Source organism: Ascidiella aspersa, chromosome 3 (assembly GCF_963924565.1).
Source record: "Ascidiella aspersa chromosome 3, kaAscAspe10.2, whole genome shotgun sequence".
Taxonomy (NCBI): domain Eukaryota; kingdom Metazoa; phylum Chordata; class Ascidiacea; order Phlebobranchia; family Ascidiidae; genus Ascidiella; species Ascidiella aspersa.
Window position 1 is genome coordinate 25621892 of NC_139449.1, and position 18608 is coordinate 25640499.

The window sequence follows — 18608 nt, forward strand, 5'->3', positions numbered from 1 at the left end:
GTAGCATACCGTTACTTTTGTAGAGGTTCCTCAATTAACTGTCGTAATAGACAAATATTAAAGTATTTAAGTAAAAAATAGTCGCTCATGCTGGGCTTTTCAACAATAAACCTGTTATCCAAAACCGAGTTGCCTAATATAGGTATCCCATAGGCACTTGTGTATTTTCGGTAAAATGAAGTGTCTAATCCGTATTTGGTCACGACTTCGTATGGGACCGGACTTTTAACCTGAAATGTAAAAAATACCTGTTCAGTATTTTAATTTCTGGCTCACTGGAAATGCGTTACTAGAACGGCTAACGTATACCTCTGTCTGCAAAATGACTTTAATCCAGTGCTTTTGAGTTAAAAATTAGTCAACATACCGGTACACAAAAAAGTTTGAAAAATACCACACTGTGTTGTGGACGTGTGGTGCCATATTGTGAATACTAGAAGCATCGTAGGCAAATGTTGTGACGTCATGTTAGAAGGCAAGTAACCTATTTTAATATATAGCCTATAAAGTAACACAGTTTAAGCCCAAAACGTTATAAGGGACAATAACACTCATTCTGTTAATTTAAGTAGTATTTTTGACCTAGCAAAGTGAGGTTGCATACCTGCTGACAGGTATCGCCTACGGGTGCCGCCTCTTGTTTGTAACTCTCCTCCATGCTTGGTAACTTCTCGTTTTCAGAAATTAGGTTGTTGGACACAGCTGCGACATCTTTGAACACGTAAAATATTGCGTAATTATTACGTCAAACAAAGCGTAACAAAATTACTGCATAAGTCATTTATAAGTAGGCTATCCGTCAAGAAAAATCTAACACATAATTGACTGACCTGCTACCACAAAAAAGGCAAGGTCAATGATGGCCGGACAGATATTTCCATTTGACGAAATTTCTAACTTCCAAAATCGAGCAAGTCGAGTAAAGCCGCGAAACTCTCCCGATGATGATAAAAACTCAAAATCCTGAAATTAAAAGCTATACTCAAAAAAATTTACCTTCAAAACTCCAATTTGAATATTTTTGATCAGCATGTGTGACAAATACCATTGAGGTGGGGAGTTATACTTATATAAACTGATTTACGCTCCCCTAATGTTAAATCAATACATTTGATGCATGGTTGCGCATCGTCATAATCTTCATCGTTTCGTTCCGTCATTTTGTAAGCTGTTTCAGCTAAATTCGTTAAAGGTTATTTTGTTCGTCGTTGACTGGTCAACGTTAATACATGTACTTAGAGGTGTTTAAGTCAAACGGCGCTGGTCTAGAATTCTACCAAGGTTATTAAAAAAAGTGGGGAGTTAAAATGTGCATGTGACGCCAAACTGTTACATTGTGTTAATCAGAATTGTGTTTTTACAGCTTGCTGCTCGGTCACGGTTTTAAAGCTGTTGGTGTTTCGCTCAAATAAAGAACTCGCTAGACTATAGGTTTAACATTTTTCGTTGAGACTTTCAGTGTTATACCTTAAAAGCAAAGCTTGGAACCTTGCCACTTCCATACCAGTCACAACGTAATAAATCCCCACCCCCCAAAAAATGTATTTTTGCCAACTTTACTATATAAATACAAATTTAGCCCGTTTCAAGGATACCCTTTAATATCAAATGCGTTGTGTGCATTGTGGATGGATGCACCGCGCGAATTTCAAACTCAATGGCTGTTTTACAGACGAATTGTTTTACAACGTGATGTGCCTTTACTTTGTGACGTTGTTTTTGAATTTTTTTTTTCTTACGGCCGTGAGAAATATAAAGGCTGTTAGTTGGGCCGCTAATAGCGAAACCGTGTGTACCTCGGACCAAAGCTTTACCTTTAGCGAGATCCAGTTACTGCTTTCCGTTGATCCTGGTGCATAGGGCTCATCTATTTGGTAGTCCCAGTATGAAACACGCAGTTCTCGTCTTATTTCAGGTCCGCCAGTGGTCCTCAGCTTTAGTCCTCGAAGCACGTAAAACTTTGGCAGTCTCACAACAAGAAAACTATAATAAGAAGTCAAGACGCTTTTGTACAAAAATTATCTTCGCACTACCGTAACTTAAAGTTTAACGTATGTTTAAACCCGTGGTTTGTTCCTTGGGGGATCATTGGGTATTAGTTTTACACATACTTTTAAATAGATTCAATAAAAACATCATCTCACAGTTCCACATATGTTTAAAGCCTATGTTCATCATAAGTGTAACAAAAATTGATCTCTAGAAATTAAATAAATTGTTTAATTATCAAGCGTCAATAGTTTAAAAGCAACTTAAGTACAATTATTCTCGCAATTTCTGCTACATTGGTTGTGTCAAGTGTTTTTAAACTGCAATTACTAGGGGGTTGACTAAATGCTGTACGATTTTACCCTCTTTGTGAGCCCGGAGCACACTTCCAAATATGTCTCAAGTTAGCGTCTCCCTGTCCAGTGTTCGATGAATCTATCACCCAATCTCGTGTGCACAACCAAGCTCCATCTGAAATAAATTTTAATTTGGAAGTGTTTTTTTCTGCTGTGCGCCATCATTTTACGTAGTTTCTGTGCAGCCATGGATGTAAGGATAAATGGTTTTTCCCACTTGTGCCAGTTTCTTCGCGATAAAGACCATTATTTTGAGCAATGGACGCGTTTCGGGTGTCCAGCCCATCACTTTGCCAATTTAAAGCAAAAATTCCGCGTGAACGCTTTACCGCTCTCCACCGTAATGTGCTAGGTAGCAATTTGCATATTTGCACTCAACCGAAAACATCAGGCGTCTTAACATCACTTGTTACATGACGAAAACTAGTGACTTTATTTCGTGAAACATATGCCTCCTGTCACTAAAAATCCTGGATCTGACCATGATTATTGGAATATTTTTCTATTACCACCATTGTTACAGAACAGATCGTGTTGCCGCTCTTATGCCACCGCTTTAGTTAGAGGTATATTTGGACGAATGGATAATGACCCGGCGGTTACCTCAAAAAGTCCAACCTCTTTTCTCCGAACGAAAGCATCAAAACGCCGGCTTAGAAATGTCAGTTTCGGTCGGGTAATAATAGGTCAGACGACCGGGTGCAAGTCTTTCACGCATACGGTGAGAAATTTGCTGCAGTTCAAAATACACAGGTCTAATTATATAATATGTAAAACGTTGACAGTCTTAAACGCATCCAACATATATTTTTTGTGTGTTTTTATCAGTGTTGCGTTGCTGTTAATACCAGATTTTTCCTCTCGGTTTTTAGCACATAAATACCTTTTGAAACAACCGATATCACATTTAGGTGCGTTGCAAAAATTTACACAAAATAATCTATCGGTATTTGATTCGTCTTAGTGATGTTTTAGGTCAGTGGTCGGCAATCGCTAGTCCGCGAGGAGTTTATTACCGGTCCGTAGCAGGGTCCCAGATTAAAATTTTGATTCAACCCGAATACTTAACAAAACCGGACAAAGGCAAAAACAATTAAATGTACTTTTATTGTCAAAACACGCTTACTTTCGTTTAAATATACTCCATGTTTCATTGGTATAATAAAAAATCGCAATTGGTATAAGCTCTCACGTTTATAAACAATGTCTCATAATGAAATGATTTATTATTTTGATATTCAAGCATGAAAGTCCAGTTTCAAGTATCGGTCGCCTGCCAATCTACACAACAAATCATTCTAGGAATGAGTTAAGGACACGAATTTGCTTGTGTTATCCAAAGTTTGAATTTCAATTTGCTTTTTTGACATCAACCACGATAAAAAAGTGCGCACAATTTTTGTAAAAACAGTGGGCACATTTTTGAAAGCTTTTCAAATGCGCGCACATTTTTGCATATTTTCGCGTGTACATTTTTTTCGCACATTGTGCAAAGCAACGCCGCCACGTGCCCTGTTGGCAGGCTGGGTTAATGCCGCTTGCGGGTTTCATTAAGTTTAAAAATTCCTAGAAGAGAACATCTCTTAGCGGCAAAACAAGCTTCAAGTTTGCATTCAAAGAAGTTGTAATAAATTTCCTTTACTAAACATTTCTTTTTTTAAGCCCGGTTCGCGATAAAATTTCAGATTTAATCCGGTACGTGGTGCAAAAAAGGTTGCTAACACCTGTTTTAGGTGATAAAGAAATAAAAAATTAAGACGTCACGATCGATAAGCGTCATTGTATATACGTGTCATTTTTTAATAGCCTGTTTCGCATTAAATCTAGTCCTGAAATTACAGTTATTTCCACATAACTGTCAGTTCTTTGACCGGGCCTAAAGTGTCTGAAAATTTTACAACAGAAAATACAAACTTACCAAGCCCTGGCACAACATCAGATTGGCAGAAAACATTTGATGCCTTGATATTCACCAAAATAGAGGCAATAAATATTATTGCAATAAAACACTTGTCTACCATCATTTTGAAATGCAGTAAATGCCTTGACAAAAACGGTTTTAACTCAACAAATTTCTATACTTATATATCAAAACCAGACAATAAAGACCTTATTGAGCGTTAAAACTGATTTAGATATAATAATGTCTACAGACTCACAACTTTCGTTTCTAAAAAAGACAACCGGTTTATGATAATTTAGGGCCCCAATAATCTTAGCAAACTCTTCAAACTTCTCTGACTCGCTAATGGCCGTGCAAATGTGTGGCGTATAGGCTACCATACAAAAAATAATACAGAGGGAAGAAGAACGCTTTGAGTGCGATGACCTATTGGACGACGCTAGACACTTTAAAGTTTATCTGCTCCACATAAATGTTTTGATGTTGTTCTTTGGGACATCTCATGTTACGAAATAGGCGCATCTAATGTTACGAAATCGGCGAAATAGCTCATCATTGGATCGTTAGGCATTTATAAAATTATTGCGTGTTAGGCTACTTTGCTACGATCGACGTTAATTGTAAGGGTAACAATAGCTGAAAAAGGTTTCACTCCACGTACCCTGAAATTTTATACCCATATAACGACAAGTGACCGAACTTAAAGTGATCCAGTCGTGTCGATCGGACAGCCGTTGTAAAACCGTTTGATTAGCACAGTGGCAACAAATTCATTGTGCTCTTGCGTGTTAGCACATTTCAGGTATTATGTAAACTTGTTGGATCAATTACATTATTTCAGTTCAATTACAATTACTCCCTTAAATCTTTTAATTACAATTACAATTACATTTGCAATTACACTGAAGTGATGCCTTTTCCGCATGGCATAAAATACCCAAACACACTAAAATCAAGGCAACAACCACGTGTTCAAAAAATATTTAATAATTACAATTTTTCGTGAACAAAACATTTTATTAATTAATTACAATTTATAACATTTTGGTTTGTATTTACGTTTTCACTTTCTCAAAATCTGTTGGATTGCACTTGATGAACATTAGGCTGCGAAAAGTTTCTGACCCCAGTAAATTTCTTCTTGCCATATAAAAGTTACTCGCAATTGAAAAAACTCTTTCTAACGGGGGTGTTGTTGCTATTAGTCCCGCATAATCCTTGTCTGAAGAATCAAGCGTGTGAAATTCGTCTGATTTTTTTCTTCCAATACAATAATGGGTCTTCATCAAAATGCAAAATTTCTTCCCCAAATAGCTATCTACTTTACTTTCTGAGTTTTTTGGTTTCTTTTATTTTAAGCCTTCTGCCATAAAGTTAAGCAGCTTTGGCCATTTTTAAGGGGTTTAACTCTCTTCGTCTATGCTGCCAAGTTATGCCACATGAGTTTTAATTGTAATTGTAATGTAATTAGGGCATTTTACAATGTTTAAATTCTAACTCCGAGCTCAGCGCTGAAGAGCACAACAATCAGGATCTCCTGCAACAAGATGCGGCACTAGATAGCGCTATAACAAGATGCGAAATATACGCCACTGGGGGGCGATAGTAAACACTCGTGTATAGCTCGTGATTTCAAACACCATTGAAATACCTTAAAAAAAAGCTGTCTGCCAAATTTTTGGCCACAAACATTTTTTCGACGATAGTCACTGTTCAGCAAACAAATATTAACGCTGGCAATTTTCGTTATCGTTAAAAGTGAAGGGTCCGTTTTGCCCCGGGGTTCTGTTTTTCCCCGCTTTCCCCTATATGCTACTAGTAAAAAGTATGTACCGAGGCCCGAACAGACAGGGTTGTTGTACGTCCCTGCCTGTAGTATTGTATATACCTGGGTTCTATATACCAAAGGGCCTGACCTGCCGAAGCACGATCGTGACTATTATATTATATATATATATATATATATATATATATCATATCATACAAAAAAATTGCTGACCATATCTAGCTGAGCAAAGCGGATCAATAAATGTATTTGAGTAAATACGTAAATTCTTAACTACTCTAATACGATCGACAACTGGTAATAAAACACTTATCAATTTAATCTCAAGCTCAAAAATTATTAGAGCAAAACCTCCCTCTGTATATGGCTCTCCTAAACCACGAAGGACTCTAGTTCGTTATAAATATGAAAAATGTGTCATAAAAATACCGTGTTGACATTTTCCCTTTTAAACTGCGAATCCACATAAAATCCAGAAAAGTTTATTAATACCAAAGCACAGGACATAGTGATACCGTAAAACTCAAATCTTATTGACGCATGGTCATTCGAGCGAGTGTTGGTGTCAGGTGCTGTTGGAAAGTTAAGTATACGCCCTTGGTATAAACATAGTAATTTAGACAGGTTTTGTTGAAAGACGAAAATCCGATTACTTTGGCCAGTGGATTATATTTTCTATACAATGTGACACGGTTTTGTAATCCGGTAATTTGGTGACACTGGACTGAAAGTTGACAATAACCAAATTATAGTGGAGGAATTACAGCTGTTTTAATTTATAAATTATGTTGCAGACATGATTAAATACAGTTTTAAAAAAAATATGATTGATTTTAACAGGTTCCACACGATTTTTTACAATTTTGCTTAACGTGTTGGTTGGTCTGGCAGTAGTAGGAAGCCCAGGAAGGACAATTTGTATCTCGGTCAACACAATCTGAAATAACAACATAATTTCCATGAAATGACCTTAAATTTTTTTGTAAAATGTAACGGCCAAGTTATACCTCTTATATAGTGTATTTCAAACAAGTCTACAGTGGTTTAACGTAGGAATAGTTTGCGCAACTTATACTTACCATCAGGTTCTGGTGTAGCGACAGTTGAGCAGATTTCACAACTCAGCTTACAATAAACTAACATGTATTCGGGGTTAGCTGTACATTCTCCCCACGACTTCCACGTTGGACAGTAGGGGCCTTCATCCAAGCAAGCTTCTGCTAAAAATATCAGTGTAGGTAAAATTTAGTGCCCAACCAATGCGATGTAAATTAGTCATATATGAAAATTTAAGCCAAAAATTAACAATGGAATGCAAAATTTTGGAAACCACAAGCCATTTTTCCGCACAATATGATCGGCGTAAGTTCTCCAGTGTACTAAAAGAAGACAGTTTTAGTCGAGCCAACAACGAGCGAGTCTTACAAAAGTGTTTCTGAAGCTAGTTTACGTTGTTCAAAAACTTATACCTGTTGTTGTAGTGGTGGTCGTTGTCGATTGGGTGGTGGTAAAAGGCTTTGTGGAAAGCGCACTGGTTAATGCAGACATCGGAGTCGAGACGGTAGATGTTGTCGTCGATACTGTCGATGGCGTTTGCGTATATGATGACGACGATGGATCTGTTGAAGATGACGTCATAAAAGTTGGAGTAGCCGAGACAAGGGTTGTGGTCGGTTCCGTTGTAGTTGTGCCGGTCGAGATAGTGGATGCGGGCGTCGAAACTGTGGAGAATGAAACAACCAACAAATAAATAAGAGTGAAACGCTTTAATGTATAAATTTATTTATTTTATAGTTTGCGCAACTTCTACATACCAGGTTTTGGTGTAGCGACAGTTGGGCAGATTCCACAACTTAGCTTACAATAAACTAACATGTATTCGGGGTTAGCTGTACATTCTCCCCACGACTTCCACGTTGGACAATAGGGGCCTTCATCCAAACAAGCTTCTGCTAAAAATATTAGTGTAGGTAAAATTTAGTGCCTAACCAATGTGATGTAAGTTAGTCATATATGAAAATTTAATCAAAAATTAACGATGGACAGACTACAAAATTTTGGAAACAACCAATCCTTTTTCGCACAATAAACACGGCAACGTAAGGTCTCTATAATTAAATGCACCAAAAACAAGACAAATTGATCCTAAAAAACAACGAGCAAGCATTGTATTACAAAAGTGTTTTTAAAGTTAATTTACGTTGTCTAAAAAACTTATACCTGTTGTAGTGGTGGCCGTTGTCGATTGGGTGGTGGTAAATGGCTTTGTGGAAAGCGCACTGGTTAATGTAGACATCAGAGTCGAGACGGTATATGTTGTCGCTGATACTGTCGATAGGGTTTGAGTAAATGATGACGACGGTGGATGTGTTGGAGATGATGTAATAGAAGTTGGAGTAGCCGAGACAATGGTTGTGGTTGGTTGCGCTGTAGTTGTGCCGATAGATATAGTTGATGCTGGCGTCGAAGCAGTTGAGAATGAAGGTGAGATAGACGATATCGCAGGACTCGTTGTCGATAGGGTCACGGGGTTAGGGGAAGTGTCGGTGGTGGTGATAGGTTGGCAGACGCCGCAGCTTCTCGGGCAGTAGACCAGCATGTACTTCGGGTTGCGCTGGCACTCTCCAATAGACGTCCAACGTGCACAGCTTCCATTGTAGTCTGTACAGGCGGTCCCACCGTTTCCTTCTGTAAATCACAGCGTTTATTTTTAAGACAATACGACTTGTTCGAGCACGTAAGCTACTCCCGTGTTGTTTAGTGGGGTCTCCTGGAGGTAAACACTAAAAGATAAAACAATAGAGGCTTAACAATGTTATTATTTACGTTTTGACGACCTATACATGTTGATTTCACTTTAATCACTCAAGTAACAAGTTGCGAAAAGTCCTGACAACAGATTTAGTCACGCAAAAATATTGATAATAGAATATCACGAAAAAGGAAACCGTATATAGGCTGCTTCGCAATACTACAAGTCAAACAGTCCGACCTGTTGTAGTGGTCGGTGGCCTTGTCGACGTCAGCAGAGACGAGGTAGAAGTAAATACGTTGGTGCTGGTGGGCGAGGAACACACGCGGCAGCTTTTCTTGCAGTACACCAGCATGTAGCCGGGATTCTTACGACACTCGCCATTGGAGCTCCATCGCGCGCAGCTGATGTTATCGTCCGAACACGTGCTCCCTCCAGTTCCGCCTTGTACGTTGTGGATTTGTTTTAAAAAAGTGAATGAACATGACAAGAGCCTAATCGAAAAACAAACTCACAAGCAGTTTAAAAGAATCGCCGCCACGTCAAATCCGTAAAGCAGCGCTTTAGTTTAAAGCTCCGAACTTAACTTCAACTTCGCACCGATAGGCCCGAAACACATGAAAGAAGCTCACCTCCGCCAGTTCCGCCGGTGCCTCCTGCACAATTTTGCTTGATGCTTTGCGCCAGGCCGAGTTGTTGGTTTCGGTCGCCGCATCTCGCAATGTAAGGGTTTTTGCACGGAAAGATTTCCTCTACCAGTCGGTAGAGGTTGCGGTCGTGCTTGCGCAGTTCGCCCCTCGTGTTGACGTGGTTCTGAATTCCATCGCCTCCCGGCGGGCCTTCGCGCTGTTGATTGAAGAAGGCCTGGACTCCTTTAGATAGAATGCTTAGATTCACTTTCAGATTCCGTAACTATATGGCCAGACTTAGGTGTCGATTCTGGTAATTTTTCGCCTAGCGTTGAAAAATAGATAAAATATTTCGTACAGCTGAAGTATGGAAAACACATAAGCTGTTACTTAATTCGATAGGTGAATTTTAAAAAGTGCATTTATAAATATAAAAATACGATATAAAATCTAAAAATACTGCGTACAGTTAAAGGGAAAAAAACATTTGATGTTATTTCAAAAAGTATATTTATTATAATTTAATGTTAACCGATTTCTATTCAATCTGCTAAATCAGCTGGCTCAATAGATAAATAAACTAAGTCGACAGCCTACTAAAGGTCTGTATTGCAACGATAAATAAATTGTTGTTCTTTCGCAATGTTCTTTTTAAAACCGCTGTGTTGTTTATAGCAAAGTTATTGACGTAAACACGCGTTCTGATGACGTATTTTTACGAGGTTAATTGCGGAACAACAGGGTTCACGTTTTTTGTGACGTACTATTATGAGGTATTACTTATTACTTGTGTAAATCTTTTTTGCTGGTTTAAGAGGCCGCGAGGCTGTATTATATTATGACTTCTGGGTGCACTCGCGTCACATAGGATGTATAAGGTCACAAAAAATGCTGATGATGACAATTGAATAAACTAACATTACATTTCTGTTTAATTACTATCTATAGTAAAGAGCTACTGTAAGTTACAACCAATCTATAATTTTTGATATCCGAAATCACAGTTTGTCGTAGTCATTCACGGGTTGACGAGAACTACCAAGTTGGTGTTTTTTCTTGCAACAATTACAATGAATGTTCAAAAACGCGAATACTTTGAATCTAATGAAAAGTTCACAAAAAATAACAAAAAGTAAGATTATTGTGGCTGCTGTCTAAAATAGAAACATTAGTTCGACATTCACTCTATATAAGCTTTTTGGGTTTTAATAAATACAAATAAGTTTATGACAAATTATTCCTTTTTAAACCAGGTGATACGCAAAAACTGCTAAGAAGTCACAACGCGTGATACGTGGCTAGAAAACATAGAGAATTACTGTCATAGACTTATAAATACCTTGCTTTGCGTTTACAAACCTTCGGCAAAGTACTCCTTGTGGTCCGTGTTGGCGTAAGTGTTGCGCCAAAGACCGGATCGTCGAGCCTGGTTGAATGACCTTTTGAGTCTTGCGTTAAAGTCGGGAATAGCGGTGCGAGCCGCGATTAAATGCATGCCGTGCGCGAACTCGTGCATGAAGATATCCTGCGCTTCGGCGTATCTATGAAATCATAGTAGAAGTTTGCCTGTTTTGTTTTTGCTACATGTGTGTGCAAAACCGGCAAAGAAATAACCAAAAAAGACGGTCAAACAAGTGAAAAAACACATAGCAAAACAATACGTAACGCAGTGAAACGTCGTAATGACCGTAAAAAGGGCTAGTTTGCAGTTGTTAACACACATATGTGTGTGCATCTTTTATCGAATAATTTAATGGTACAGTAGATCCCCTTCTATGTAAAGTTGCTTGTACTAACAGAATGTAGCAAGCATTGGCGTCCTGTGTAGCTCAGTTGGTAGAGCGACGGTCCCGGTATGACCGAAGGTCGTGAGTTCGAACCTTATTGTAGGCTAGTTTTTTTCTAGCATTCCCTGCATGCATCATTCATCGACAGATTCGGTAAGTCTGCGATGGCTATCGGTGTACTAATTATACCTAAGCCGTAATCGTTGGTTAAAAAGCAGCTTCAAAATGGTTAGATCACAGTTGTAAACACACATATGTGTGTGCATCTTTCTTTGGCAGTAAAAATTCTTTGTTGACAGATTTTTTTAAACATAAGGCAACGGTTGTAAATTGTTACTTTTTATGTTTGATTTCTAGTATAAATAAATGTAAGGTCATTTTGTTAAATTATTGGCTATGGTCAGTCCCAAAGTCCCAATAAAAGTAGGGCTCTGCATAACTTGATTACTGTTAAACGTGGCGCTTAACCAAAGAATGGGAAAAAAGACATAGCTTCTGTCATATGGCTCACGTACGTATCTTCTGGCTCACACAGCATGTTTTCTTCGGCACCTACGTTGACCGGGATTTCAAACGTTCCACCGGCGGCCCTTCGATTCCACCAGTAAAAGATTCGCATTTCGGGAACCTGAGTCACAAAATTTATAACATTTATTATAGTGTCACGTGTCGTATGAAAAGAGAAAAATTTCACAGGTGTGTCAGGTGCAGACTTGGACAACTAGATTTATTTTAGCATTTTAAAATTAGATTAGAATTAAAATTAGATCATTTCAGTTTTTCCAAATTAGACTAGAATTAGAATTACCGATTCGTAACAAAATTAATTTTAACTAGAATTCAAACTAGAATTACATTTGATTATCCACAATCAATTACGTTCAAATCGGGAAGTATTTTAATAAGAATGTGAATGATAATTATGTGTGTGGTAATTTTTAAGCGTTTAAAAATATCATATGCTTTTTAGACTGTGAAAATTCTGTTCCGACCAAAGAGTTTGAATTCAAATTCTTTGTTTTGACTAAGAGACTAAAAATGCCGTTGGACAAAGTAGGATTTTTAGTAAAATCCGAATTAGATTAGAACTAGAATTAGAGCACACAAGCTATTCACAAATTTAGATTAGAATTAGAATTAAATTCATTGAATTAGAAAACTAAAATTAACTAGTTGTCCAAGTCTGGTCAGGTGGTGCAAAACTACACTAACAAAATTCCTTTTTTGCAGGAAAATATCTGTAAAACACTATTTTTGCTTTATCTCGAAATTCTATTTAGTTGTGACTGTAAATTTTTTTAGCATGAGGCAGTAGAACCGGCAAAATAAAACACCATTGCAAATCGATGCAAATTTTTTTAATTTACGATTTTAACAGGAAAACTGTCACAAATGCATACACACTGAAACATGTGCTTAAAAACATTATGTAAACAACCCAGTAGAACTTGCACCTTCTCTTGCGGCGATAAGTACAGCTGGTTGATTAATGAAGCCAAGCTTTTAGTGGTCTCAAATAGTCTGTTGACTACCAGTTAATAAACTCCCATTTAGTATAGTCAGCCTGTCGCTATATACAGTAATATATAAAAAGCATATAAGCTGCATCGCTAGCCATACAGCATTTAAAACTAATGTTATTAGCCTATAGAAAAGGTTAACTTAAGGGCGAATAGAATTTTTAATTAATCGTATTTTTTGTAAATATTATACCTTTGGGACGGTTTCCCCTCTTCCGATAATGGCCACACGTCCTCGATTGACGTACATGTGATTGCGCATATCGGCCCTGTCGGCCAGCATAAAGCGGACCACATAACAAGCACGCTGCAGAGCTCTGAAACAAAAAAGTAAACGTGTTTTTACCGCAATATTCTCAGTGCCACAGCAAAAATCACCCTCAACCTAGTTTTTAGTTTAACGTTGTTTTAAAGTATGTGCTTGCTTATTCTTCTTGTCAAGCGCATCAGCGCCACTTTTTAGTTCTGATTTAGATCTGTGTTATACCGCTGCTCTATAGTAGACGTTCCTCAATTAACAGTAGTAATAGACCAATATTAAAATATTTATTTGGTAAATAGTAGTCGCTCATGCGCGGCTTTTTAACAATAAACCTGTTATCCAAAACCGAGTTGCCTAATATAGGTATCCCATAGGCACTTGTGTATTTTCGGTAGAAGGAAGTGTCTAATCTGTATTTGGTCACGACCTCGTCTGGAACCGGACTTTTAACCTGAAATGCAAAAAAATACCTTTTCAGGCTTTTAATTCATGGCTCAATAAAATTGCGTTACTAGAACGGCTAACGTATTCCTCTGTCTGCAACATAACTTTAATCCAGTGGTTTTAGGTTTCAAAATGACTTGAAAAATTCTGTTTCAGGTACACAAAAATTAGACATTGAAAAATGCCATACTGTGTTGTGAACTTGTGGTGCCATGTAGGCTATTGTGAATAAATAATAGCATCGTAGGCCAATGTTGTGACATCATGTTTTACTATGTTATTAGGCAAGCAACCTATATAAATATATTATTATATAGCCTATAAAAAAGCGCAGTTTGAGCGAAAAACTTTATAAGTCACAATACCACTAATTCTGTCAATTTAAAAAGCATTTATGACTAAGTGAGTTTGCATAGCCTACCTGCTGACAGGTATCGCCTACGGGTGCCGCCTCCTGTTTGTAATTCTCCTCCATCCTTGGTGACTTCTCGTTTTCGGAAATCAAATAGTTGGACATAGCTGCGACATCTTAGAAAAATAAACTATTACGTAATTCTTGCGTCAAACAAAATGTAACAAAATTACTTCATAAGTCATTTATTAGTACACTATGCGCCAAGTAAAAACTAATACATAATTGACTGACCTGCTACCACAAAAACGGCAAGGTCGATTATGGCCGGGCAAATACTTCCATTAGACGAAATTTCTAACTTCCAAAAGCGAGAAAGTCGGGAAACGCCACTCAACTCTTTTACTGATGATGAAAACTCAAAATCCTGTAATGAAAGGCAACTCAAAACAGTTTACCTTCAATGCGCTCATTTGAATATCTTTATGCAGCATGTGTGACAAAGACAAAAAACACTAAGGTCGGGAAATTACACTTGTAATAATTTCTTCACGCTCCCCTAATGTTAAATTAATATATTTGATGCATGGTTGCCCATCGTCATAACCTTCATCGTTTTGTTCCGTCTTTTTGTAATCTGTTTCAGTTAACTTAAAATCGTTAAAATTTATTTTGTTCGTTGTCGACTGGTGAACGTTAATGCATGTACCTAAAGGTGTTTAAGTATAAGTATCCTATCAAGATAAGTTTATTGTTTTTTGTACATTGCAGGTATGTAATTTGTGGCTGTAAATGCAGTGGACTGTTAAAGGCTGAAACTGTTGCCAACTCATTAAGATACGTTGGCTTTTTATTAATTCTTGTTTACCACCTAACTGACTCAGATGAACTGAATTCGTGATGTATTAACCGTTTAAATTCTTGACCTATTTGGGGAGTTGTGACGTCATACTGTTGCGTTGTGTTAACCAGAATTGTGTTTTTAAAGCCCGCGCCTCTGGTACTGTGGACTGTACGGTCACGATTTTAAAACTTGATTCGCTAATGGTTTTATATTTTCTGTGGACACTTTGGGTGTTACACCTTAACCACGATCGGTGTTATACCTTAAAAGCAGAGGCAGCGTGTGACACAGCTAGGAACCTAGCTACTTCTATAAAAGACCAAGCTTTACAAAAATTAAGTCACAACGGTAATAAATCAACACCAGGCATTCACCCCTCCAAAAAAAATATATTTTTGCCTAAATTAAATTTTTGCCAACTTTACCTTGGGCCGTCAATAGCAAAACGTGTGTACGTCGGAACAAAGCTTTACCTTTAGCGAGATCCAGTTACTGCTTTCCGTTGATCCTGGTGCATAGGGCTCATCTGTTTGGTCGTCCCAGTATGAAACACGCAGTTCTCGTCTTATTCCAGGTCCGCCAGTGGTCCTCAGCTTTAGTCCTCGAAGCACGTAAAACTTTGGCAGTCTCACGACAAGAAAACTAGAAGAAGTCAAGACTGTTTAAACCTTTTATACAATAATTATCTTCGAACTACCGCCAAGCACCAAATAACAAACACGCCTACAATTGAAGCGGAATTTAACAATAAAACCTAATTTAAACGTATGTTTACGACCGTGATTTGCTCCTTGGGTGAACCTTGAGTTGAGTTATACACATACTTTTAAATAGATTCAATAAAAACATCATCTCACAACTCCCCATATGTTTAAAGCCTATATGTTTATTATAAGTTTGTACCAAGAATTGATCTCTATAGAAATTAACGAGATTCTCGTTCAATACTTAAGAATAAATAATTCAAAGGTACAACTTATAGTTACAAACAGAATCTCGCAATTTCTGCTTAATTGGTGCTGTCAAGACAAGTTATTTAAAACTGCAATTGCGAGTTAGGGTGTTAAGTAAATGCTTAACGCTTTTACCCTCTCTGTGAGTTAGGAGCACACTTCCACATAGGTCCCAAGTTAGCGGCCACCTGTTCAGCGTTCGATGAATCTATCACCCAATCTCGTGTGCACAACCAAGCGCCATCTGAAATAAATGTAAACATATAACTAGGAAGAGTTTTTGTGCTTTGCGCGATCATTTCACGCAGCTTCTGTGCAGCCATATAACTTTTGGGTTAATGGATTCTCCGCCTTGTTTTGCCAATAACATCTCGATAAATGCGATTATTTTGAGCAATGGACGCGTTTCGTGTGTCCAGCCAATCACTTAAACGCAAAGTTGTTTCTCATTCCCCGCGATCGCTTTGCCGATGTCTACCGGTTGTGTTTCACCATGTAGCAATTGCATATTTGCGTCCAACCGACAACATCAGGAGTCCTAACGTCACTTGTTATATGACTAAAACAAGTGACTTCATTTCAAAAATATTTCCTAAGTCATCTTTTCCAGATTTTCAGAGTTTTTGCCTAAGTCACCTCCTTGTTACAATCCCCATCCTTAGAAAAAGTGCCTCATTTTTGCATATGCTTGGGTGAAATGACTTAAGCACTTTTTCTATCGATGGGGATTGTAACAAGGAGTGACTTAGGTAATAACTCTGAAAATCTGGAAAAGATGACTTAGGCAATATTTTTAGAAATGAAGTCACTTGTTTTAGTCATATAACAAGCAATCTGGTTATGAGCGTGACAATATGCTCTACTTAAAAAATCATGGATCCGACCATGATTACAGGCATATTTGCCTATTCCCCAGGCAAACCTGTGTTACAGGACATATCGTGTTGTCACTCTTAAGCTACCGCTAGAGGAATAGTTGCCCTGGACGAATCGATTATGACCCGGCGATTACCCCAAAAAGTCCAGCCTATTTTCTCCGAACGAAAGTATCAAAACGCCGGCTGAAGAATGTCAGTTTCGGTCGGGTAGTGATAGGTCAGACGACCGCGTGCAATTTTTAAAGTTGTTCACGCATACGGTAAGAAATTTGCCGCAGTTCAAAATACACAGGCATATTTATATTATATGTAAAACTTTGACAGTCTTAAAGGCATCCAACAGTATATGTTTGTGTGTGTTTTAATAGTGTTGCGTTGTTGTTAATACCAGATTTTTTCTCTCGGTTTTTAGCACCTAAATACCTTTTTGAAACAACTGATATCACATTTGGGAACATTGCCAAAATTGACACGTAATAATCTATCAGTATTTGATTCGTTCTAGTGATGTTTCAAGTGATAAAGAAGTAAAAAATTAAGACGTCACGATCGATAAGCGTCATTGTATATACGTGTCATTTTATTAATAGACTGTTTCGCATCAAATCTAGTCCTGAAATTAGTTTTCACATAACTGTCAGTTCTTTAATTGGGCATGAAATGTCTTACAACAAAAAATACAAACTTACTAAGCCCTGGTACAACATCAGATTGGCAGAAAACATTTGATGCCTTGATATTCACCAAAATAGAGGCAACAAATATTATTACAATAAAACACTTGTCTACCATCATTTTGAAACGCAGTAAATACCTTGACAAAAATCAGTTTTAACTCTACAAATTGCTATAGGCTAGCCTACTTATATATCAAAAACAGACAATAAAGACCTTATGGAGCCTTAAAACTGGTTTAGATATAATAGGCTAATGTCTAAAGGCTCACAACTGTTGTTTCTGAAAAAAAGACAACGGGTTTGTGAAGTGTCACTACAGTTAACAGCTATAATTTAGGGCCCCAATAATTCAAGCAAACTCTTAAAACTAGTCTGGCTCCCTAATGACCGTGCAAATGCGTGGCGTAGTAGGCTACCATACAAATATAATACAACGGGAAGAAGAACGCTTTGAGTGCGATGACCTATTGGACGACGTAAGAGACTTTAAAGTTTATCTGCTCCACATAAATGTTTTGATGTGGTTCTTTGACACGCCTCTCATGTAAAAAGTAAAATATGCAAAGTAGCCTATAGTTGCGGCGAAATAGCTCATCATAGGATCGTTGGGCAATTATGATTTTATTGCGTATACGTTGTAGCAATAGCTGAAAAAGTTTTCACTCTACGAACCCTGAAATTTTATACTCATATAACGACAAGTGATCGAACTTTAAGTGATCCAGTCGTGTCGATCGAACAGCTCTTGTAAAACCTTTTAAATATGTACACTGTACAGTGACAACAAGCTCATTGTTCTATCCCGTGTCAGCACACTTCAGGTATTATATAAACTTGTTTTTCTTATTTTATATAGAAGGAGCTAAATTTTAGGAAACTCTTAAAAACTCGTGAATAACCATTTAGGTTTAGGTTGTTTGCACCGGCAATAAAAGCGCAAAAACAACTCGGATGTTTCCATTTCGAAAAGTTTTATTTTAGCCAAACATAGGTCCCTTTCGCGGCGTCTTCGCTAGCCTATGAAAGTGAGAAACAGAGCTGTCGAGTCAGTTAATTCGGAACCGCACGTTTTAAATTGCAAAGGTGGAATATTTTCCATCCATTACACCTCATGAGTTGAGTGCTGTATATATCAAAAATAATCATTTTGGTTACGGAAATGGGTAAAATACAGGGCGATATAGTCGAAGTCTGACTCGGAAATCGAAGGAATTGGTTAATGCGGCTGGATTCAGACTCAGAAAATGACTTTATGTTTTCGGACGAAGTCGGAATAGTCATTAGAATTTTAACCAAGTAATTAAACCTTATAACTGGTACCAAAATGGTTGTTCTGGGTTACAATATACTTTCGTAACCTTATTTTGATCAAACAAAACGTATTGTCGTTAAGCAAATTACCGATGTTCAGTTCAGCCAAGTAGTCAATTTTGGGATCTCTAAACAATAGGCTTACTCAAGAAGGCTATCCGTGAG

The 18608-nt window shown here is 37.6% G+C and overlaps 1 protein-coding gene across 1 annotated transcript; it reads right to left on the reverse strand.

Moving 5' to 3' along the window:
- Positions 1-7489: 7489 nt before the first annotated feature.
- On the reverse strand, positions 7490-16515 carry LOC146161134 (uncharacterized). The gene is given in 14 exon segments (XM_083385091.1): positions 7490-7755; positions 7849-7986; positions 8255-8722; positions 9027-9230; positions 9419-9658; positions 10775-10956; positions 11718-11830; positions 12916-13039; positions 13317-13435; positions 13850-13983; positions 14075-14207; positions 15098-15266; positions 15713-15821; positions 16500-16515. Coding segments are annotated over 14 exon segments (2415 nt in total).
- Between the last annotated feature and the right edge of the window lie 2093 nt (positions 16516-18608).